This window comes from Acomys russatus, chromosome 10, assembly GCF_903995435.1.
Source record: "Acomys russatus chromosome 10, mAcoRus1.1, whole genome shotgun sequence".
NCBI lineage: Eukaryota > Metazoa > Chordata > Mammalia > Rodentia > Muridae > Acomys > Acomys russatus.
The window spans coordinates 52,649,579-52,671,904 of record NC_067146.1 but is presented as its reverse complement, the minus strand read 5'-3'; the positions used below and the strand labels follow the sequence as shown (position 1 = coordinate 52,671,904).

The following is a 22,326-nucleotide window of genomic DNA, read 5'->3' as shown; positions in this document are numbered from 1 at the left end:
GGGACTTCTGTATGAGGTGGTCTTTTTTATTTTTTCTTCCTTAAAAAAATGTATTCACTTTACATCCTGATTGTAGCTCCCTCCCTCTTCCCCTCTTCCCCCTATGCCTCCTTCCTTTGTCCTCAGAAAAGGGGATCCCCCTCCCACCACCCACATCAGCACTTCAAGTCACATCAGGACTGAGCTCATCCGCATCCACTGAGGCCAGACAAGGCAGCCCCACCATGGGGCAAGTGCTGAAAGCAGGCAACAGAGTCTATGTCATAGACACCACCCTCTCAACTTACTGGGGGACCCACAAGAAGATCAAAGTGCCCATTGGTTACACATGTGTATAGGGCCCAGGTCCAGTCCATGCATGCTTTTTGGATGGTGCGTCCATCTCTGTAAGTCTCTATGTGTCTAGTTTAGCTGACTCTATTGGTCTTGCAGCCTTCTTGTCCTTCTGTCCTTCTCCCCCACTCTTCCATGGGACTCCTTGAGTCCTTCTAATGCTTGACTGGGAGTCTCAGCAACTGACTTGATCAGCTGTTGGGTGGGGCCTTTCAGAGAGCAGTTAAGCTAAGCTCCTGTCTGTAAGCATAGTAGAAGCATCGTTAATGGTGTCAGGGGTTGGCTGTCTCCCATGAGGTGGGTCTCAGGTTGGGTCAGACATTGGTTGGACATTCCTTCAGTCTCTATCTTTATCTCTGGGTAGATTTTGGGTTGAGGGTTTTGAAGGTGGACTGGTGTTCCTCTCTCACCCTATAGGTCCTGCCTGGCTAGAAGGTGGCCTCCTCCCTGAACCTCACTGAGATGGGGAAATAGAGGGAACTGCACAGGCAAAGGTACGGGGAGGGAAACTGGGGGGAGGGGATCAGATATGGGGAGAGTGAGGAGGGGAGATGTGAGGGATTAAAGAGAAAAGGGAAACAGAAGATAGGGGCATCAGTGAGACAAGATCTTCCACAGGGTAGACTACAGGGAGGACACAGGGGTTGTCTTTAGCTGAGTCTCCCAGCAGTGGGGGACATGAGGAGGCTCCTTAATGCCTGGTACCAGCAGCAACTTCAGAACGATGCTGCGATGAGGACAGCTCATCTGGCTCAGGCCTTCTTCATCCTCATCTCTGTGCGCCTGACTTCCTAGGAAGGTAGAAATTTGCAATTGGCTCTGACACACACCTTTCTCTGTGTGTTGCTTGGTGGTGGTGGTGGTGGTGGTGGTGGTGTGTTTGTGTGTGTGGAGAGAGAGAGATATTGAGATTTGGCTTTCTTTAGCTTGAAGAAGCAAGCAGCTCTCTCAGAATTTTAGGAGAGCTTCTCTGTGTCTGGGCCCCCTCTTACTAGCATGATAAAGGGCCTCAGGGACGCCATGTCTTCTTCCTTCTGGGATAAGACCAAAAGCCTTTCTCAGCAAGTGGTTCCCTGTCATAAGGTCAGCTGGCCAGGCCAGGTGAGGAATCCTGTCCTTTTGGGGCCTGGCTTTCCTGAAGCCTTGGTCTGGAAGGAAAGGGGCTGCAGAGGCGTCTTCTGCCTTCCTCTCCACGCCATCCCCAGCCTTTTCTCACGTTCAGTCCCCAGGCTTGGAAAAGATGACCCTTCACTCATACAGGCCAGGTGTCGGGACAAGACCCAGACCAGTCATGAACTCAGATGTGCCGATGCCTCTCATGGCAAATTACAAGTTGGGGAAGGCCCTGGGCACCCTGCGTGTGAGCGACGAAGCTGATGGAGGTGGACAGGGTCTGAGGGATGACTGTGCAGGCAGGAGCCTCTGGACTTTTTTAGCATCAGCTGGTGGAGCCACCTCCTTCTCTCCCACCGGCTGCCTCCCTGAGTCACTGCCCACCCACTAGCAAATAAAAAAGAGTGTCATCTTCTGGCCAGTGGCCCTGTCTGGCCTCATGTTCGCAGGTTTTTGCTTCTGGAGTGAAGGTGAGAGTCTGGCTGGAGTGGTCTCAAGGCGACCTTTCTTCCACCGGCCTACCTCCCTTCCAGCCGGCTTCTTCAGCCATTGTTCCTCCCATCCCCCCACCCACCCCCCCATTCCATAGTGGTTCTCGCTGGTGACAAGACCCAGCCTCTTGCTCCAAGGACAGAGGCAGCTGCAAGCCCTCAGGAGCCCCCACATGGCCCCATCCATCCAGACAGGCCTCTGATCCGGGTTGCAGGCAGGGGAGGGGATTCAAGGCCGCCTCAACTCCAGCTGCCGGCTCCTCCCTACAGCAGGCCTGCTCAGCTGTCAACACTCGCCTCTCGCCCTAGTCCTGCCCCAGGCGTTGCTTAGCTGCTCAAACCAAGGACACCTCAGGCGGCCGTAGACCCCTACTCAGGCCCCAACAGGCGGTGGGCAGGCAGTGGGCAGGCGGCGGGCAGACACCCTGCCTGCCCTTGAGCATCCTTAGACCTCCTTGCCTAAATAAGGGAGCTGCAGCTGGAGCGAGCCAGCTGGCAGGGGGAGGGGCCTGAGGCTAGGCCAGGGTTTTCCGAGGGGCTGGGCCGCCCCGGCTGCCTCTGGGCCCCAAGCTCTCCTATTGGGCCTATGAGGTTGGTCCTGCACTACAGAGGGAGGGTAGGCCTCTAGCAAACGGGGGATCCCAGGGCTGGGACCTCGCGCTCAAGGACCTTTCTTTGATCTCACAGCTAGGAGGCCGCAACTCTTGTCACTGTGCGTCTCTGTGCGTGTCACCCATGAAGAAATTCGAATAACCCCATGCCCCGCCCCCCCGCAGAGGGCCCTGTCCTTGTGTATGCTGGAGAAAGTTGCGATTGAGGAGGGTGCGACTCTCCTACGGCTCACCCACCGGTGTCTCAAAGGTTTATATTGCCGGTTCTTTCCATTTCCCGGGTGTCCTCTGGCCCTGGGGCCCATCTTCTCAGAGCCTAGGCCTCACTCAGCCCTGTCACCCCCAGCAGATTCTGTGTGTACTCAGCCTGTCCTAGGCGCAGGAGGGAAGCTGGGGATAAAAGCTTGGCCCTGTCCCATCAAATCAGGTTTCCTAGTCCTGAGTCTGGGAGGGGGCGACATCCCTATGCCCCTTGCCCCGGCCACCTTCAAACCGGCCGTCGCACCTGTCCTCATGGTTCCCCTACCCAAGGGTCCCTTCCCCCCCTCTCGGAGGAGCGCGAGTCTCGGGGGCTCAGTAGCCGAGCTAGGGGTTGGGGCCCCGGGAGCGCTCCGCACGGCTCAGCCAATGAGAAGGGCGGGCGCTCGGGGTGGCGGGGAGAGGGCGGCGCTGCAGGCGCGCGGCGGCAGGAGGGGGCCGGGAGGCGGGGGCCGGAGCCGGAGGGGCGCGCGCTGCATTAACCCTTCAGCCGCCGGACCAAGCCGCAGGCGCTGCCCGAGCCGCGGGCGCTGGAGCGGCTGTCGGCGCGGCGGCGGTGGCGGCGGGCGGGCGCGAGCCGGGAGCCGGGCGCTCGGGCGGGCGGAGTGGAGTGCAGCGCCAGGACGAGGCGGAGCAGGGCCCGTGGCACTGCCAGCCCGGGGCGACAGACAGGTGTGCCGGCGCCGCAGCTCCAGCCGCTTCAGGCCCGGCTGGCGGTCCGGAGCCGGCAGCCGCTAGCCCAGCAGGGACCTTGCGCCCTCAAGTTCCGGCCCCGCCCGCACTCAGCTTGGGTGCCGAGTGCGGAGACCACGGCCCGGCCAGGCCACCCGAAGCCTAGTGCTGGGCCGGGCCGGGCCAGGGTGGGTGGGGGCCCGCCCGGCCCGCCCATGGGCTCAGGATGCCTGTGCGGAGGGGCCACGTCGCGCCGCAGAACACCTTCCTCGACACCATCATCCGCAAGTTTGAGGGCCAGAGTGAGTGGGGGAGGGGGCAAGGCGGGGAAGGGGTTTGGGGGGTGGGTCCAGTCCTGCCTAGTGTGGATGGGGGGCGTGCCCGGGCCGTGTGCAGTGCAAAATATGAGTCAGTAGGGGCTGGTGGGCCCTGAGACTTATGCCGGGAGCCGAGGGGACAAGGCTTGGTGTCAGGGGAGCATTGGCTTGAGACCAAGGGGCCTAGTGTTGCAGCTTGGGGTCAGAGAGTGTGTGTGGCAGGAAAGAGGGGTGGGATGAGATATTCAGTTGTTCCCAACCCTAAAGGTCCGGAGTTGACGGGATTGTGTGTATGCTGCTATGAGAATCTATATGACCCCAGCTGTTGGGCCCTAAAAGTATAGTACACGCTCCAGTCTTGACTGTGCTGTATGTGGGAGCCTGAAGCGAGGGGTTGTAGGATCAGTGACCAATCTGCTCTTGAGCGTGTGACAAGAATACAGCCAAATCCCTGTGTCACTTATGAATTTGAGTCTGCATAGGCAGTGGAGAGGTGTCTCCCGCAAGTCCCTAAGATTGTGGGTCTGCTGCTGAGAGGGTGCTGCAGACAGGAAGCTGGCTTTGGGGCTAACAGGCTGGCTGTGGAGCTGCTGCGTGGTGGGCTTTCCTGCTGTGGATAGTGCCCCAAACCCAATTGTGCAGATTACAGCACCCCTTGTGCAGACCTGGCAAGAGAGACTTCCTGCAATGTGTCCTAGGCTAGGTGAAGGTTTTGGTATTGGTGTGCCTGTCCTCAAGGCTGCATGTGCCACAGAGGGTGTGACTGCAAAGGGCTTTGGGAGCTGGAAAGTGACATTCCTTGCCCGTGACCCTGTGCACACAGGACACCGTGTGCTTGTACTGTGGTGGGAGGGAGGGGTCAGTTGGATGGGCATTGTCCTGTGATGAAGAACAGGGCGATCCTGAGGGGGTGGTGCAGGCCTAGGGGCTGGGGGCAGGTCCCCTGGCTTTCTTTTCCTACCAGCTGGGTAGGCACAGGCAGACTCAGAGAAGCCCGTGGACTGGGTCCTAGAGGCTTGGCTTCTGGCTCCACCTCTGCCACTGACTGCCGGACAACCTTGAGTGATTTCTCCCACTCTTAAGCCTCAGTTTCCACATCTGTGAACAAGGGCACAAGCTACAGGGCTTCTGAGGTCTCTGCAGTGTCTGTATTCTAGAAGTTCAGTTGAGGGGGTGGGGTAGGGTGGGGCTTGCCTTCAAAGGAACTTGCTCTACTTTCCTTGTCTGGGAGTGGGGACAGTGGGTCCCTTTTCTCCCGTGGGTGGGTGGTACTGTGGACCATCTTAGGCTCAAGTGGGGATGGAGGCAGAGGGGGAAGGTCTTTTCATATGGCAAGATTCTCTGACCTGGGGTTGACGCTTGCTGGGGAGTTCCAGTAGGCCTTGGGAACTGACCTGAAGATGACCCAACTCTCAAAAGTAACTTCCTTGAAGGCAGAGGAAAGATGGCCAAAGTCAGGCAGCAAGATCCTGATAGCCTGGCCTTGCTTCGGGGAGCCTTCCTGCGGCATCCTGGGGATTGCAGGGCTGTGCAGGGTGAGGAGGGGACACCCCTGCACTGGAGGCCAAAGTGGACAGAATTCCTGTTTATAGAAAGCACTATTCCTGGAACATCTTACTCGGATGCAGACTGAGGCTGCCCTTGACTTGCTGCTGATCCACCTGCCTGGCCTTTGGGACAGGTATAGGGTGGAAGAGCCTAGTCTAGCTGAAATGCATCTATTGGCTCCCTTCTTTAATGGAGTCACAGAGAAAAGGCTTCATATCCCTGGAGGTGGCCGTCCTGCTCAGGTTTGTTTTGGGCCCACCTCTTGGCTCTTAGGGAGTTCCAGGGTATGCAGATTTAGGTAGCCTTGGTTGCTCTGTATGACCTTGGACTTGATCCTGTGACCCTTAGCTGCCCTGGCAGACAAGATTCAAAAGCTGGATTCACTCACTATGAATGAACTGCTAGACTTGGGCATTGGGCCGAACTTCTCTTGGGCCCCAGTTTCTTCATCATAAAATGACGATGCTAACTATATTGCTGGGTTGTTCAGGTCTACAAGCCCACTCCTTCAGCCTCTGGTTCACCCACTCTCCAGCTTGTGACTGCTTCTGGATAGGACGTCGAAGTCGTACTAGGCACTGACCAGAGGGAGTCTGAGGGTGTTTGAGGGACTGATTTTCTAGGGAGCGTCCCCCTCATCAAGAGGTAGAAGCCAGAGGAGCTGGTTCAAAGGGGAGGCTGGCCGCCATCTCCTGCCCTTCCCAGGCTCCCTTTCCAGGCTGTGTTTATCCACTCCGCTGCGGCTGCTGACACGCGTTGCTGACACCCGCCCAGGGGCCTTGGCCGCTGGCTCTCTGCCCGGGGGAAGCCATGCAGCCAGCCGGCGGGCCAGGGGGTGGGGGGCGTGTCGCCAGGCCTTGCCCGGTGGAAGCACCTGTGTCTCGGCACAGCTGCATACGGCCTGGATTGGGAGCCCCTCCCTGGTGTGGTGGACTGTCGGGCAGCAGTGTGAGGAGCGAATGTGGGGAAGGGCCAGGAGCCCCGTAAACTGGTGTCCCCGCTCTCACGTGTGCATTCATCCCCGCCTTCCCCCCTCAGGCCGCAAGTTCATCATCGCTAATGCTCGCGTAGAGAACTGCGCCGTCATCTACTGCAACGACGGCTTCTGCGAGCTGTGCGGCTATTCGCGGGCCGAGGTGATGCAGCGGCCCTGCACCTGCGATTTCCTGCACGGGCCGCGCACGCAGCGCCGTGCCGCCGCGCAGATCGCGCAGGCCCTGCTGGGCGCGGAGGAGCGCAAAGTGGAGATTGCCTTCTACCGGAAAGATGGTAGGCGGGGCCGGGGCGTGGCTGTGTCGAGGGCTGGGCCTCGAGAGAACCCGCGGGGATGGGGATGGGGGTGGGGAAGGGAAGCAGTGGGTGGGGATCTATGATCTGTGGTTGCGGATGGCTGGCGAACCTGTGGGTCTTTGGGGGGCGGGACCCATACGGGGGCGTGGCCCTATGTCTGGGGGCGGGTGTGGCCTCGGTCTGAACTCTAATGGGTGGGCATTGCGGATGGTCTTGGAGCTGCTAAGGCTGAGGGGCCCTTCCTCTTAGCCAGGTGTCATTATGTTGAGCTAGGTAGCTGGCATTTGACTAGGCTGAGATGATAGGTGAGTGCGCAGATGGTGGTAATAGGGCAAGCTAGGGACTGGGGCCGGTTCCTAGGCACAGGATTCTAGCTACCTGTAGGGCAGCCTGTGCCAGGTGACTTCTTGGAAGATATGGCGCGTGAGGCGGAGGGATTGTTTCTGCTGCCACTCTTCTGCCTTCTCTCTACACTCAACTACACCTCTTCCTGCAAGCCCAGTTTCCTTTGTCTGGTCTGCAGAATACCCCGCCCCGCCCCTCAGCTCCCTCTCAGCCAGGTGTCTCTGCTCAGCCACCACCTCTCAACCCAGCTGCTCTGGGCTTCCGGAGAGCAAAGTAGAGAGCAAGAGCGGATAAACACAGTGGGTGGAGCGGCTCTGACACTAAGCCCGTGCTGCTGGGTGGGCTCTGCTCGCCGAGGTCAGTGAAATGGCGGGGTAGTGGATATTGGAGGTCTCAGAAGGGGCTCCAGAATTCTGTTGTTCACCAGTGAGTGTCTCATAAGCTTCGCTACATTGCTGGGACCCAGCTTTTGAATAGCTGCCTACAGGAAGGGCACGGTGGGTGCCTGTCCTCAGGGAGCTTGTTGGCTAGCCACAGTGAGCACACCCTGCCTCTTGCAGTGGCAAATGGAACCTGCAAGCTGCAGGCCTCTGCTGTGCGTGCTCCAGGGGGGCCGAGGCTGCCTGTGAAAGGTGGCTTCCCTAAGGGGCTTCCTTGGACAACACTTGGGGGGCATGCAGCACTAATGGTTGGCAGGCAGATGGAGCATGTAGAGTGGGAAGCTACTGGGCTATGTGTTATCTTGTATAATCCTCAGAGCATCCCTGAGATACAGATACCACCTTTTATCTCCTCCCAAGGACGATGAAACTGAAGCTCAGAGAAATTAAGAGTGTTCCCTGAGCCACACTTTGATTGAAAGCATCAGTGCTCTGAGTGGTGGTCATGTCTGTCTGACCACAGCCGTGCCACACAGTTCTGCTGTGTGTCATGTACTGACAAGGACACCAGAGAACTAGAGGGCTGTCTGTGCTTCACACAAGTGAAAAAAAAGTAAGCCTCCAAACCACAGGTGTATGCGTATGAGCCCATAAGTACTGGGGTCAGGTGTATTGTGGGAAATCTCCCAGTAGCCAAATAAGTTGCTTTCCACAAATCTGTTTTAATGCTTACTTGGGATGCTGAGTTTGTTTGTTTTTTTCTTTTTTCTTCACAGCCAGGGCTGTGTGTGATGGGGATGCATCTACCACATACGTGTTTGGAGGTCAGAGGACAATTTTATATAGTTGGCTCTCTCCTTCAAGCTTTACATGAGAGTTCCAGGGTCCAACTCGAGTTCTTAGGCTTATGTGGGAAGCACCTTTACCTGCTGAGCCATCTTGTCAGTGCACTCGTGGCCTCCCCTCACCCCCCCCCTCTCACACACACACACATTTGTTTTTTGACAGGGCCTCACACTACGAAATTGAGCTGGCTTTGACTCAGTGTGCCCTCCCAGTCTCTGCATTCCACGTTCCCAAGCTCTGGCCTTAAAGGTGTGCACCAGCACACCTGGTCCTAAATTGGTTTTGAGATAGTATGTCACTAAGTCGTCTGCAATGGACTTGAGCTCACCCCATGACCTAGGTGGCCCTAAACTCTTTCAGCCTCTAGAGTAGCTGGGATAATGAGCCTGCACCCCTAGGCCCGGCAAGGCTGCTGAGCCTTTGAGAAGATGCTCCCAACACAGGGACTTCCACTGTGAGAGCCACACTCCAGTCCCATGGGGGACATCACTTGTGTTTGTGGCTTTGACCCCTTGGCAGCTGAGAGGTCAGGCTGGCTTTGCCTTTGGCTGTAGTGTGGAGACTCCTGAAAAGAAGTTGTGGTGGAGTCTTGAGGCCCACCTAATCTAGTTGCTAGGCAGCCCGTGGAGAAGCTACGTGGCGGAGGCCCTTTTACTAGTGCATCCGTGGAGGAGGTGGGCCTATCATCCAGGTCCCTGTGCAAGCCTGAACTCTTGCCTTCTCCAGGGTACTACTCCAAACGGAGCATTGACCCAGGAAACCCTACGCCAGCTGCTGCCTCCTGCCCCTTCTTTGTTCTCACCTAGTTTCCATGGGGGTCAGATAACTCTCTGAGTGGCCAACAGGTTGGCCTTAGGACCTCAGCCACCTGGGGCCCCTGCTTACCTTGGCATTCCAGGCTGAGGGTAATGCAGACAGATGCCTTTGCTGCTAAGTCCTCTCCTTTCTGATACAAAGTTCCTCGTGCCATCTTTGTTGCCTGACCTGGGCTGCCTGTCTCTCTCTGTGTGTGTGTGTGTGTGTGTGTGTGTGTGTGTGTGTGTGTGTATGTGTATTGATGTGCAGAGCATGTACACAGTGGGAGGAAAACTGTGCCAGCGCCACCACCTGTTTTTGTCCAAACCTTTCCCAGGGTGTCTGCCTGGGGACCAGCCCTGGGAGAATAGGTCCCTGGGTTGTAGCCCCAGGGATGGCGGAGGGCTAGGGAGGAGGCTGGGCCTTTTGTTGGCAGGCGCCACTAAGGACAGCTGTGCTGTGTCGGAGCCTCTAACTCAGCTCTGTGCAGTCTCAGGGTCTGGAGCCAGACAGCCCCATTATTTAGTTGCTGGGGCTTCTGGGAAGTGGGGAGGTTTGACGAGGGGAGTGTGGAAGGAGAAGACACAGTGTGCCCAGTTCACTGGCCTTAGGCTGTTGCCCCTTAAGACAGGCCCAGGATCAGAAGGGAATAGCAGAACCCTGCAGTGGGTGTCTAGCAGGATGCAGCATTTCTGGGGAGGCACCTCAGACAGCAGGTGCTGGCCGGGTGCACACCTTGCCCTGCACAGCCATAGTGGGGGTGGAGAAGATGTAGCTCTTCCTGTCCCTGTTCCTTCCATTGTCTTTGCTCTTTGTTCCTACCTCCCTGCTGCTTCTCCTCCTGCCTGCTGTGGCCCCATCCTCTCGGCAGCTCTCCCTCCCCTTGCTCAGGCAGGCCTCCCTGCCTTTGTCTCCCGACCTGCCTGCCTAGCTCTGTCCCTTCAGTTTCTGCCTTTGTCTCCTTTTGTCTGTCTATTTCTCCTATTCCTCCAGCACGCTGGAGCCTTCTAGCTTCTTTCCCTGACTCCTCTGTCCTGTTTACTCACCGCCCCCCTCCCCCAGCCCCATTCCCTAGTCTAGGCCTTTGTCTCCAAGGCTTTATCTGTCTTACCATACCTCTGACTGTCCTGGCCGGCTCTCTGTCCCTGTGTCCCCAGGAGCCTGTGTGTGGGTGGAGATGGTGGTGTCTCTGGAGATGAGTCTATTGGCTTCTCCACTCCAGCTGTAGGCCAGTTGCCATGGCAACAAGGTCAGAGGGTCCCCACTGTTACAGCTGATGCTGTGGCTGAGGGGAGGGGTTGAGACCTTCAGTCCAGAGTCCCCAGTGTGCTATACTGCTGTACCCTGACTCACACCATGGTCTTCCAGGTGCTCAGGCAGGCCATGGGGGGTACCAGTCCCCAACCTCTGGGCATTCCATCACCTTCTATAGCCCAGGTCTTCTCTCTTCTCTGCCTTCTCTGTTCACTTAAGTCACAGGCCCTGCTCTGCCATTGCTGTGGCCTCCTCTATCAGACCCCCACTCTCCCCTCCCGGTCATGTGGTGTCTGAGTTGGTGAAAAGATGCTTTCTCTGAAGGGGAAGGTTTTGAGGGGAAGTCAGAGTTCAGAGGTCAGTGCCTAGCTATTTCTGTGCGCTGCTCATGGAAGCAGCCTGAAGCCTTCCTAGGAGAAGCCAAGGGCTTAAAGATAGGGGTTTTCCATGGGGCCAAAGCCACTGGACTGCTTCCCTCTGCACCTCTTCCCCCTTTAAAAATTCTCTGTGTGGTCCTAGCTATGTAGATCAGGCTGGCTGTGCTGGGATTGACAAGGATCCCCCCCCCCCCTCCCCGCCCAACTTGGGAGCAGATTTCCCTGTCAGGTCCTGGTCAGGATCTGGTGCAGTCTGGAGCCTGGGCAGGTGGTAGCTTCTGGCAGGGCCTGCCTCCAGCTGTCTGTCTTCTGCTGAGTATTTTCCTCTTAGCTTCCTTGTGGTGGGCTGCCCTGGGCTGCCAGGGGCTTCCTGTCTAGGAGGCTAGAGGGGGTGCTGTTTCCTCAGAGCCCCTGGGCCTGGACAGTATCGGGAGGGTGCCTCCTGCTCCTGTGTGTGGTGTCTCCGAAGCCCCGGAGGAACTATGTAAATATTTGTGCAGAGCTGTCGAGGTGGAAGCAGCGTTGACAGTGGCCTTGGGCTCTGGGGAGGGGGCTGGAACAGCAGGAGGGCCAGCTGGGTGGTGTGAGATGGGGTGAGCTTGGGTGGCTTTCCTGTGCCTCGAGATCTGGGAGTTCCAAGGAAGCCCTTTCCTACTTAGCCTTCCTGAGGATGCCAGCCACCTCTCCTAGAAAACATTCCTGGCCCTTCTCTAAAACCTGCCCCCACCTTGTGTGCCAACTGCAGAGCAGTGGTGTTTGGGTGAGGGGATGACAGACTTCTCTGTGACATGCAGAGAGAGCTGAGGTGAGAGTCAGAAGAGCCAGGAGCAATTCTGGACCAGGTGCCAGCTTGGGAGGGTCTCAGTGGCTGCTGACACCCCTCATTGTCCCTAAAGATCTCTGGACTCCGTTCTGCGCTTGGGCACTTGTCAGCTGGTTTAGGATTACCCAGTAGGCTGGGCAGTATCGTGCCTTTGCCGTAGTTTGACCCTGGATGAGTTTGCAGCACCCATCATCCCCACTAAGCCGAGTGGGCTTTGTTTGTATCTACATGCCTAGTACATTGTAGGAGCTCAATATCTGCATGTTTTTGCTAAATGAATGAACAAACTGGACAGCACTGTGTGCCTGAAGCCTTATTCTTGGCGTTAGATGACTAGGGTTCAATTTCTAGCTTGATTGTGGGCTGTGTAGCCTTGGGAAAATCACTTCTTATCTCTGGGCCTTAGTGTCCCGTCCTGTGAAGGCCTTGGGGTGTTTGAATGCTAGCGTGGAAGAAGGGGTGAAGGCCAGAGGAGTAGCTGGGTGCCCTCCTGCTCTGCCGAGTGTGGGAGGCTTCATAGAGTGCACGGAGTGTGCTGCGCCTCCTAGACTCTTCCCTCAGGGAATGAGAGGAGGTCTGAGAGAGGAACAACACTTTGGCAAAGCCAGCTGGGAGCTGGCAGCCCCGGAAGCACTTAGGTACAGCCAGGTGACTTCCCTTTACAGTGGATAAGTGGTGGTCCCTGCAGCCTTTTGTGGGTAAAATCTCTCAGTCATTTCCTAGGAGGGAAACTCTTGCTAGTGGAGGCTAAGGGGCCGATTTAGCAAGTGGGGACCTGAACTGGACCTCTGGCTCAGTTGTCTCTGATCTAGAGCCCTGTGTGGACCTTGCAGCAGCAGCTGCTCCTGGGGAGCCATGAGCTCAGGGCCTCAGGAGGCCTGAGTTCCTGAGCGCTGTGGTGGCTCTTGTTTCTAAAGTGGATCAAAGCACTTGTTCCCTGCATGGTGGGTTGAGGGCATTCCTTAAACAAGTACCAGCACAGCAGCGTGCCGTGATAGTCACTCAGCAGGCGTCACCTCGTGGTCACAGCCGAGACTGTGGAAAGTAAGGGCTGTGTGGCCTTCACAGCACTTTTGGCCATCTTTTCCTCTCCAGGTTCCTGTTGGCTCCGCTCCTCAAACCAAGTCAGGCCCCAATATGCATGTCAGTCTTTTTCTCTTTTTCTTCTCTGCCTTTTCTTTTGATCTCATTTCTTAGTTCCATGACACTCCGTATAGGCCTGCATTCAAATATACTCCCTATGAATATGCTGCTCACATATGTTCTTGCAAATGTGTATTTTGACTGGGTATATGCATATGGATTTAATTTATGCAAATGGTTGTGCTGTGTGTTGTATTCTAGGATTCCCTCTTCTTACCCAGGAGCATGACTTTCAGTGCAGGCGGGTTGCCAGAGAGTGTCCGGGCTGTGGTTTCCCACCCCGGAGCATGTATCTCCCTGTTTTACTTGTTTACTGTCCTCGCGAAGGACCCCAGACAGTCTTCCACCCCTCTGCTACCAGACAGTGCCACAGTGAACATTCTCTTACACAGGCTGTTCCTGACTCCCGTGAGAGGGTCTGCAGCCTCCATCCAGGCCTGGAAGTGAAACTGCTGGATTGCAGAATATGGGAACTCTTAGCAAACTGTTGCCCCACTGTGCACCTGAACAGCCAACCCTGTTATCTGCCGCCAGAATAGAAACTCTCATATTCTCCCACCCCTGCCACATGCTGCATCATCTCTTTGTAACTTTTGCCTGTCCTGTGGGCTTGCTGCTTTAATTTGTATCTCTTTGGCTTTTTGTTAGCCACAGTATCTCTTTTAGGCTTGATAGCTGTTGAGCTTTTGCCCCTGCCAACTGCATGGTTGTATCCCTTGCTTATCTTTCTGAGACTGCTCTCTTCTGTCCCTGTGTGTTTCCAGGGGTTGCTCGTGTAGTCTGGAAATACAAAGGAACACAGTATGTATTCTACATGTCTATTTCTTGTTTATGAATACCGTCTCCCTCTTGGTCTCTCTTCAGTTAATAAAACAAAGGTTCTTAGTTTTGATAAAAATGAATCATTGACTTTTGGCTTTGTTTGTGCTTTTGAAGTTTCCCTGAAGATGCTTTCCTTTGCAAAGGCTGAGAGGCCCCCACAGGTCCACTGTTCTCCTCTGGTTCCCTGGCCTCACCTTCCTCAGTTGGGTGTTGGGTCCACCCTGAGCCCTCCTTGGATGTAGTGTCAAGTAAGGATCAAGTTTTATTTTTTCCATGTAAGGAGCCAACTTTCCCAACACATCTAGTCTGTTTTTTTCCATTGCTTTGTGGGGCACCTTTGGCATGGGTTACTTTGCCGTGTAACCATGGATCTGCCTCTGAACACGGCACTCTGTCAGTTTGTTCATCAGAACTCTGTAAACCAACAACAAGTGCAGTGCTGTACTGTTTGTTTACTGTGTCTCAGTGCCCAAAAAAGGCAAATTCTCCCAGTTTTTTAATTTAAAAAATGGTTTGTTTGTTTGTTTACTAGGTAATTTCTTACACTGCAGCTTGGAACTTAGTGTGTATGCAGCATCCCAGGCTTGTCTTGAATTGTGGCAGTGCTACTGCTGAGCCTCCTAGGGGCTTGGATAACAGCAAGCCATATCTGGCTTCCCCTGACTCCTTTTAAACTTTGTTTGTTTGTTTGTTTATCTTGAGTCAATATCTCTCTGTATCTTAGGCTGGCTTGGACCTCACTATCCTGCTTCTGTCTTCTGCATGTTCAGCTAACAAGTGTACATCACGGCTGGCCTCACCAATGCCTCGGTCGGAATTAGGTTACTTTAGAAGAGTCAACAGCCTTGCAAGTTTCAGTAAGATCCCGGCCATCTTTCTACCAGCTGTCTCATTTCCATATACTTTCTCACTCTACAGCCTTGTTTTCTCACCTGGTGTGTTCTTGATCATCCCAGCTACTCTGTAGTCATTGTTATTGAGAAAGGGATTTTGTGGCTGGCCAGATGACTCACTGGATAAAGTGCTTGCTGGAAAAGTGTGAGGACCTGAGTTTGAATCTCTAGAACCCATGCGAACTCTGGGCACAGTAGCATATGAGTGATATCCGTGCTTCTAGGTAAAAACGGAAGGTGGGGAACAGGCAAATCCTCAGAAGCCCACGGGCTGTTAGCCCATGGTGTGTGCAGAGGCAAAACAGTGCCCAAGGTTGTCCTCTGACACCCACAGCATATCATGGGACATATGCATCCATACTCACACACAGATGTGCGCGCGCGTGCGCGCGCGCGCTCACACACACACACACACACACACACACACGGAAAATATCACTTAATTTATGTGATTGTACATGTCATGGTGATTGTGTAGAGGCTGGAAGACAACTTTGGGGAGTTGGCTCTCTCTGTCTACTGTTGGTTCTGGGAATCAAATGCAATGCCTCATGCATGCCCAGCGAGTGCTTTTATTCAAAGAGCCATTTTCCTGGCCCTTCCCTGTTTTCTGAAACCCCAGGCTCACTATGAAGCCAGGGCTGACTTTGAGCGCTGGGGTTACAGGTGTGGACCACAACACTGCTGCTGTCCTGTTTTCTGACTCTACTTTCTAATCGTTTGAAGCTGGGTGTTTTGTGGGCTGACCTATCTGGTGGAGCTCTTTTGTTGATTCTTGGTGTTCATCTGTTGACTTTGTTGGTTCTCTGGGGAGATGACTCTGTACCCTGCAAATAATGCCAGGCTTTGTGTTTGTTTGGGTCGTGGTTGCATGTTTCCATTCTTGAATGTGTCATCAGACTTTTCAGGGGGACTTTACTGACAAGTATATTTGCTGTGTGTGTTTCACAGTGTCCCATGGGAGGACAAGCCATGGGGAATTGTCCTTTTGAGTTAATGATCAGACAGGTGTGCCTGCTCGAAGACCAATGGCAGAGTCTTATGGCATACAGCCTTTCCAGGTCTTTGTCATGTTTGTGTTTGGGAGCCAAGGTGGAGGATAGTTGCCGGAGTTTGCAGAGCCTCAGAAGATGGCAGCGACACCAGGGTTGTCTCTCTAGTGAATGGTGACAGCTCTGTGCCCCTGCTGTTCTGTGACAGCAGCAAATGCAGGGGTCACGGTCATACCGAAGGGGTCAGAAAGGGACAAGGTTCAGAAATCACACAGCAGGCATAGTTCACGTAGTTTCCAAGTGCCATCTTGTCTGATAGTAATGGGAGACCAGATGCAATGTTGCTTTGGGGAAAACACCTGAATTCCCATGGTGGCTCTACTGTTCACACTCAAGATGTGGGGTAACCCTGTGTTGAGTGGTCAGTGCCCATGGATCTAGAAGGGAGGTGAAAGGGTAGGAACACTGGTTCACTCTGGCCAAAAACTGCAGGTCACCAGAGATGAGCAGCAGATTGTCCACTGCTGTCCACTCACCACCTGCTGTGAAGCCAGTCTCCCTGGGGCAGGTCTGGATGCTAGGGTTGGGTCCTCGCCCCACAAGCCAGCTTATGGACATATCCCCTGCAAAGGGTATGGTATTAATGAGTTCCCAGAGAGAAGCACCCATGTAGGCTGATTCAGGAGACTCTCTGCAGAGGGGTCTGGGAGGGATGGGGATGGGAGGAAGTGGGGAGTCAGCAGCAGAAGGATGGTGGTAGAGGCAGCTTTCCCCAGGTCAATATGACATCATCGTGTGTGTGTGTGTGTGATATGTACGTGTCATGTTTGGGTAGGTCAGAGGACAAGTTGTAGGGGTCCTTTCTCTCCACCCTTTTGGGCCCCAGGGACCAAGCTTAGATGGCCTGGCTTGGTGGCAGGCATCTTCACCTGCCGAGTTCTCTCAGGGCCTTGCCTTTTCTTCTTACGGCATAGGGTACGGTACTCGCTTATGAGCCAGGTGGTAGCATGGCCAGCTTGAGCTTTCCTGGGTGGAGGTTGTCTTTTGAGGCGTTGTAGTCTGAGATGACTCAAGCATGCCATAGGCTATTGGTTTTAGCAGGAAACTGGAAGCCTACAGAGGCCCTGGCCCTATGCAGAGATTGTTGGCAGGGTGCAAGCATGGTGCAGGAGCGAGTCTGGAGGTGATGTTTCTTTGAGACTTGGAGTCTGGCTTGTGGTTTCCCAAACCTGCCTGGCAGGGAGCCCCTAGGACCCCACGTAGCTCAGCTCCTGGATTCAGGAGCCCAGGGTTGGTCTCTTTTTCTGACACACATACATACATACACATGCTCTCACACAGGGACACAAACTCATGGAGTGGCTGGCCTCAGACTCCTCTATCCTGTCCCTTGAGCCCTCAATGTCCCTGGCCTTCCCTAGCCCCCCTGGCTGTCCATGAGAGTGGTGTTAGTGACACAGTGGCCCTTGGCCAGAAGCGGCTCCCGCTGCATCTTCCTGTCGCCGCCACCAGGCTAAATATAACCTGACACTGCACATCCCTGGGCCGCTCCTCCGGAGACAGCCTCTGCCTGGGGGGCGGACAGGGCCGACTGCAGCCTCAGCCTCCCTGCCCTCTGTGTGACTTTGGGCCCATTTTGGCACAGCTCCTCCTGCTGGGAGTGGGGCAAGGGGAGGCAACCAGGATGAGGGTGCTGGAGGTCACCTTCCCTGCAGGGACCTGCTACTCTGCCTCATTACAGCTCCAGATGCTTCTATAAGGCCATCTGGCACCTCATCTGGCACCCAGAGCAGGAATCTCTTGTCCCTGTGGTACCCACAGAGCGTCTAAGCTCAGAGAGGTGGGTGACGTGTCTGTAGCCACACAGCAAATGTGAGGGAGAGCAAGGGTCCAGGTCTCCTGGTTGTTGGGGCAGAATACTTCAGTTTCCCAGGGCACACCCACTGTTTGGTTTGTTCTGTCTTGCTCTGTCTTGTCCAGATGCCAGATTAGTGTCCGACTTAAAACTTGCTTCAGTCAGGGTAGGCACCGGGGCCATCTTCCTGGTCATGTTGTTCCCAGATGTTTCACTTGTGCTGGCATGCTCAGGTACCATGGAGTGACAGGGAAGCCGTGAAGCCTGCTGTTGCTGCTGCTGTACAGGTGTGCCAGGTGAGACCCTGACCTCACCAAGTTGCCCAAGGCTGCTCAGGTCATCTGTAAGTCTTCTTTCCCCAACTGCCCATAACTTCTGCTGAGGTAGGCCTGGCCGGTCCACTGGTACCCAGAGGCGGGAAATTAGGTTTTGGCACATTGGAAGGGTGCCAGACCTAGATGAGTGAGGATGCCAGGCAGGGCCATGTTACTCCAGAGTGGACCCCTCTGTGTGACCTAGCACCAGATGCAAGCAAGCCAGAGTCTGTAGTCTGAATGGGACTTTTTCTGCTGTCAGAGAGCTGAGTCTGCCACACCATGGCCTCTTCCAGTGCTTCCTCTCTTAGTGACCTACAGTGAGCAGTTTGACCTCTGAAGACTGCTGGGACCCTGGCTGGCCTGGGTCATCAAGACCAAAGGCTCTGCCAGATCTTATAGGTATGCGGTTACTAGCATGCTTGCTGTCACTGTCCTGAGGGGTCAAGGATAGGCTTAGACTGGGCAGGGCGGCCTCACCACTCAAATGGGGGCTCTAAAGCCTGGCTGGAGCTGGTGGGTGTCCATGTATGTTTTGGTATTAGCCACTTAAATCAGACTGCCCCAGGGGACAGTTGATGAGGTTCATCTTTCTTCTGAGTATGCAGAGCTCCAAGCCTGGCATATATATATACACGATATCATGTCATCCAGGCTTTGGCCCAGTGGAGTAGGTGTGATCAACCTTGTATGGCAGATAAACATCCTGTAAGGTGACTTTCCCATAGCTTGTGCTAGTTCCTCCCTGCTGTCCCTGCCCCCCCCCCCCCCCCCCCCCCACCCCACTCCCAGTCCCACCCATCCTTTCTGGAGTACTCCAGGAGCTGTCTGCCTCTTGAATGTGGGCCGTGCCTGCCACAGAGTGGCGCTGGGTGGAACTGCAGCCTTGTCCAGCTCTGGCCCCAGGGCCCTTCTTGAGACTGTCTCTTCTTTGGATGAGCTGGTTCATTGGCGGGATCCCAAGTAGAGTGGGAAGGAGGGAGGAAGAGGATGGGGTCTGGGGTCCTGGGGCTGAGTAGAAACTGGGTAGATAGGCAGTGTTCCAGGCTCCCTGGGGACAGTCCAGCCACTTGTTCAAAACCTTTCTTCTCTGCTGACCACAGGCCATCTGTTCTGGCTAGTCCATGGTTTCAGCCACCTGTGGGCCCTGCCCGAAGCCTGGCCATTCTTCCCTTACCCTCAGGAACTCCCTCCATACTTCTCAAAAACTACAGGGTGCGGTCCTGTGGCAGGCCTGGCAAAGAGCTGGGGTTGGTGACATGGTAGGTCACATAAAACTCTGCCAACTTGGCCAGTGAGATGGTACTCCCAAGAGCCTGGGGCCTGCTTGGTCTTCATCTTTCTTTGTTTCCATGCACTGTATTGCAATCTCTATTTCCCTCAGTGATCATATAGGCCTGGGGCGGGCCACATCTTTGGAACACTCAGACCTTTGACAGGATATTTGAAAAGGAACATTCCTTGAATGTCCACAAAGGAGGAGTGTCAGGGTTCTGTGTATCTGGAAGTGGGCTTGTCACGTGACAGGGGCATATCTGGAAGTTTCTCAATGGGAGAATTAAAACAATTCTTTTCAGATGCGGGGACCTGGGATCACTGTCTGAGATGCCAGGTTTTGAGGTAGCCATCTGAGATATAGGGTCCTAGGCTGTGTGATTTCTCTTGTAGCCTGGCCTGAAGGGGCAGGGGTAGAGCTCTGAAGATGCCAGGTCAGAATTTCCTGGCCCTTTTTTAGGGACAGAACCCCTAAGTCATCTAGAAGAGGCAGAGTCATCTTGGCTCTAGACTCCAGGCTTCTTTGAAACATGTCCTGGTGACCACAGTGGTTTGGGGCCTAGATCTCTGGGGCTCTTGGGGATAGGTGCTGGGGTCCTTATGCCGAGGTGTCTGGTCTTTTGTGTCTCTACAGTCCTGAGGAGGCCAGTTCCTGCTCAGGCCGTTGCTGGCCATCACCATATTAGGGCATAAACTCCAGGCAGGCTGTCTGGGTGCCAAACAGCCTCCAGCTGGGCTCAGGCATCATGCCCCCCCCCCCGCCACCCCCCCACAGCTTCCACACCACAGCTGTGTGTCAGAGGCCGGAGGTCAGGGGACAAGAGCAGCTGCTAAAGGGACACCCAAGCAGAGCTCCTGAGCTCAGGGCCCTCAGGTAGGGGCAGGAGGGCCCTGGCTATGGTGAGTGCAGAGGTGGTGAGTGGGGCAGAGAGCTCCTGACTGGCTCCTCCTGGGTCTTGCCCTCACCTCTGTACCAGCCTGTCTGAGTGGGTTTCAGAGGCTCTCATTTGGCTGGGGAATCCACAGGTCCTAGAATCACTTGTCTGCTGTGGTCTCAGTCCCCTACCCAGCATGTCTGCACTGTGGTTGGCCAGTGTCTCCAAGAGCCCTGCCCTGCATGGCTGGCTGGCTGGCTTAGCCACAGCTTGCACTGTTCTGCACCCTTGGTGCTCACCCCCTCAGGCCTGGCTGACAGGCATCAAGTGAGTCCCAGGTTCCAGTCTTTCCTTGACTCCAGTCACCACCCTGCCTGCACACGTGGGCCAGGGAACAGGGTAAGGGGAGGGTCAGGGGACAGACAGAAGCAAGGAGACCAGCCTAGGAAGGTTCCAAGTCAAGGAGGTAAGCAGAAGGTTGAGGCTGGGCCGATGGAGCTCTCCTGAGACCATGTGGCTCTTCGTTTCTTTCACAACCTCCTCCTCCTCCTCTTCTTCCTCCTCCCCCTCTCCTCCTCTTCCTCTTCCTCCTCCTCGGTTTTCTCTTCCATGCTACTGTTGCTGTACTACTGACACCACAGTTCGTCACTGGCTTTCAAGGTGCATTAGGCCTTCAGAAGGGATGTGACCATTGGGAGGTAGAGGTCAGATGGGCAGGGGAAAGGAAGCCTGGACAATGATGGACAGGAGATGGCGACCTGCCTGGGTCCCTGTGAGAGGACCAGGATGTCATTGTGCCCTTCTGATTCATCAAGGAGGACTTCTTGTAGGCAGGACCCTTAGCTTGGCCCTGGCAGGGGCACTGGCTCTGAGGTCACCTCAGTTCAGAAGTCAGCATGGGTGGCATTGGACTGTGTATTCCTCAGAGAGCTTAAGGGAACTGGTGGGCTGATTTGGCCTGCTGCACAGACTCTAGGGGAAGGAGAGAAGGAGTCAAGAATAAGAACAAAGAAAGATCTCGCAGCAGTGTTGTCCAGCCTCTGGTTCTTGGTTTCTGCCATGCCTCAGTCCAGTACTCTGATGACATGGGAGACTGCATGCTTGGGTACTGTGGAAGTCCCAAAATGCTGTAAAGTTTGTTGGTTTTTTTCCCCCCTTGGTTTTTTTGAGACAGGGTTTCTCTGAATAGCCTTGGCTGTTCTGGAACCAGCTCTGTAGACCAGGCTGGCCTGGAACTTATGTAGATCCTCTTGCCTCTGCCGCCCAAGTGCTGGGATTAAAGGCGTGCACCACCACCGCCTGGCACAGTAAAGTTTTTGAAACTCTTGATTTCAAGCTGCATACTATCTTGTGGCTCCACGCAATGCCTGGAAACTAATCTAAAGAGAGCAGAGGCAAGATGGGCACAGTGACCGATCGTCTATAGTGTCCATGTGCCAGGGCTTGCCTGTACAAGTGTGGACTTAATGAATCTTCGCAGCTCCTGGGAGAGTGACTACCATTCCACTCTGTGGGCGAGGGACATGAGGTGCAGGGATGCTGAAGAGCTGTAGAGCTAGGGCTGGGCTCGGAGATTCTGCACTAAAGAATGGGGTGTGGCCCTTGGTGGAGGGAAAAGCACAGGCACATTGAAAAGATGGGGACATAGATGAAAACATGGAGGAAGAAGGGATTGAAGAGAGGAGAGGCAGGGAAAGAAGGCCGAGACATGAGATGGGCAGGGAGGTAAACAGGCAGCGTGAGGAAGAAGTGCAGAGTGGCCGAGCCAGGTGCAAGTCAGGAATTGAAGGTGAGGGCTGTGGCGGTGGCGCAGGGTTCAGAGGTCCTTCCTGGCAGCTTTGGGGAGGGAGGGTCTGGTTGGGAGGAGGGTCTGGTTTCACCATGGCACGTCCCCTTCCTCCCTACCCCGCAGGGAGCTGCTTCCTGTGTCTAGTGGACGTGGTACCGGTGAAAAATGAGGATGGGGCTGTCATCATGTTCATCCTCAACTTTGAAGTAGTGATGGAAAAGGACATGGTGGGGTCCCCGGCTCGCGACACCAATCACAGAGGGGCCCCCACCAGCTGGCTGGCCTCTGGTAAGCCTCGCCTCCTTGAGCTGCATGCATGTGTGAGGGTGCGAGGAACAGCAAGGGGTGAGCTGGTCAGGCCCGCTGGGACCAGGATGGAGACCCGCCAGTGCAGCAGCACGGCCCAGAGCCACAGGTTCTTCAGGCGGAACACGTGTTTTCTAGCCTTGCTTCAGGATCCCCACCCAGCACCCTGGAGGAAGAATAGGTGCTTGCTTAAGCAGCACTGGCCGCTGGCTCATTAGAAAGCTCTGTCTCATGGCCTCAGCTCTCCTGTGGTCTGGCCAAGTCCCAAGAGTGGAGGTTAATGGTGGAGAGGATGGAAGGCATGCTGGCCTCGGCTGTAAACACAGCAGCTTCAACAGCCCCCCTCATCCCCCCCTCCCCATGGCCCAGAGGCTCAGAGCCTCTGCCTTCCTCACATGGCGTTTTTTGGATTTGATTTAAAAAAAAAAAAAATCCCCTCAGAGGCATGACAACAAAGCTCACCTCTTGGGTTTTAATGGCACTAGCCCTATGGATGCTAGGTGGCAGGGTGTGGGAGAGAGCTCTTGGCATCATCCCCCACCTCACCTACTGTGTGACCTTCAGTGACCCACCCAAGGCATGGATCAATCTCTGAATGTTACAGTGCCA

The 22,326-nt window shown here is 55.1% G+C and overlaps 1 protein-coding gene across 1 annotated transcript in view; it reads left to right on the top strand.

Annotated features, from left to right (window-relative positions):
- Positions 1–3,414: 3,414 nt before the first annotated feature.
- Positions 3,415–22,326, top strand: part of Kcnh2 (potassium voltage-gated channel subfamily H member 2) — a 31,905-nt gene continuing 12,993 nt past the window's right edge. The window contains exons 1-3 of the mRNA XM_051152140.1: positions 3,415–3,780; positions 6,382–6,612; positions 21,535–21,699. Of these exons, the coding sequence (XP_051008097.1) occupies positions 3,705–3,780; positions 6,382–6,612; positions 21,535–21,699 (472 nt within the window). The 5' untranslated portion in view covers positions 3,415–3,704. The remainder of the gene's footprint in view (positions 3,781–6,381; positions 6,613–21,534; positions 21,700–22,326) is intronic.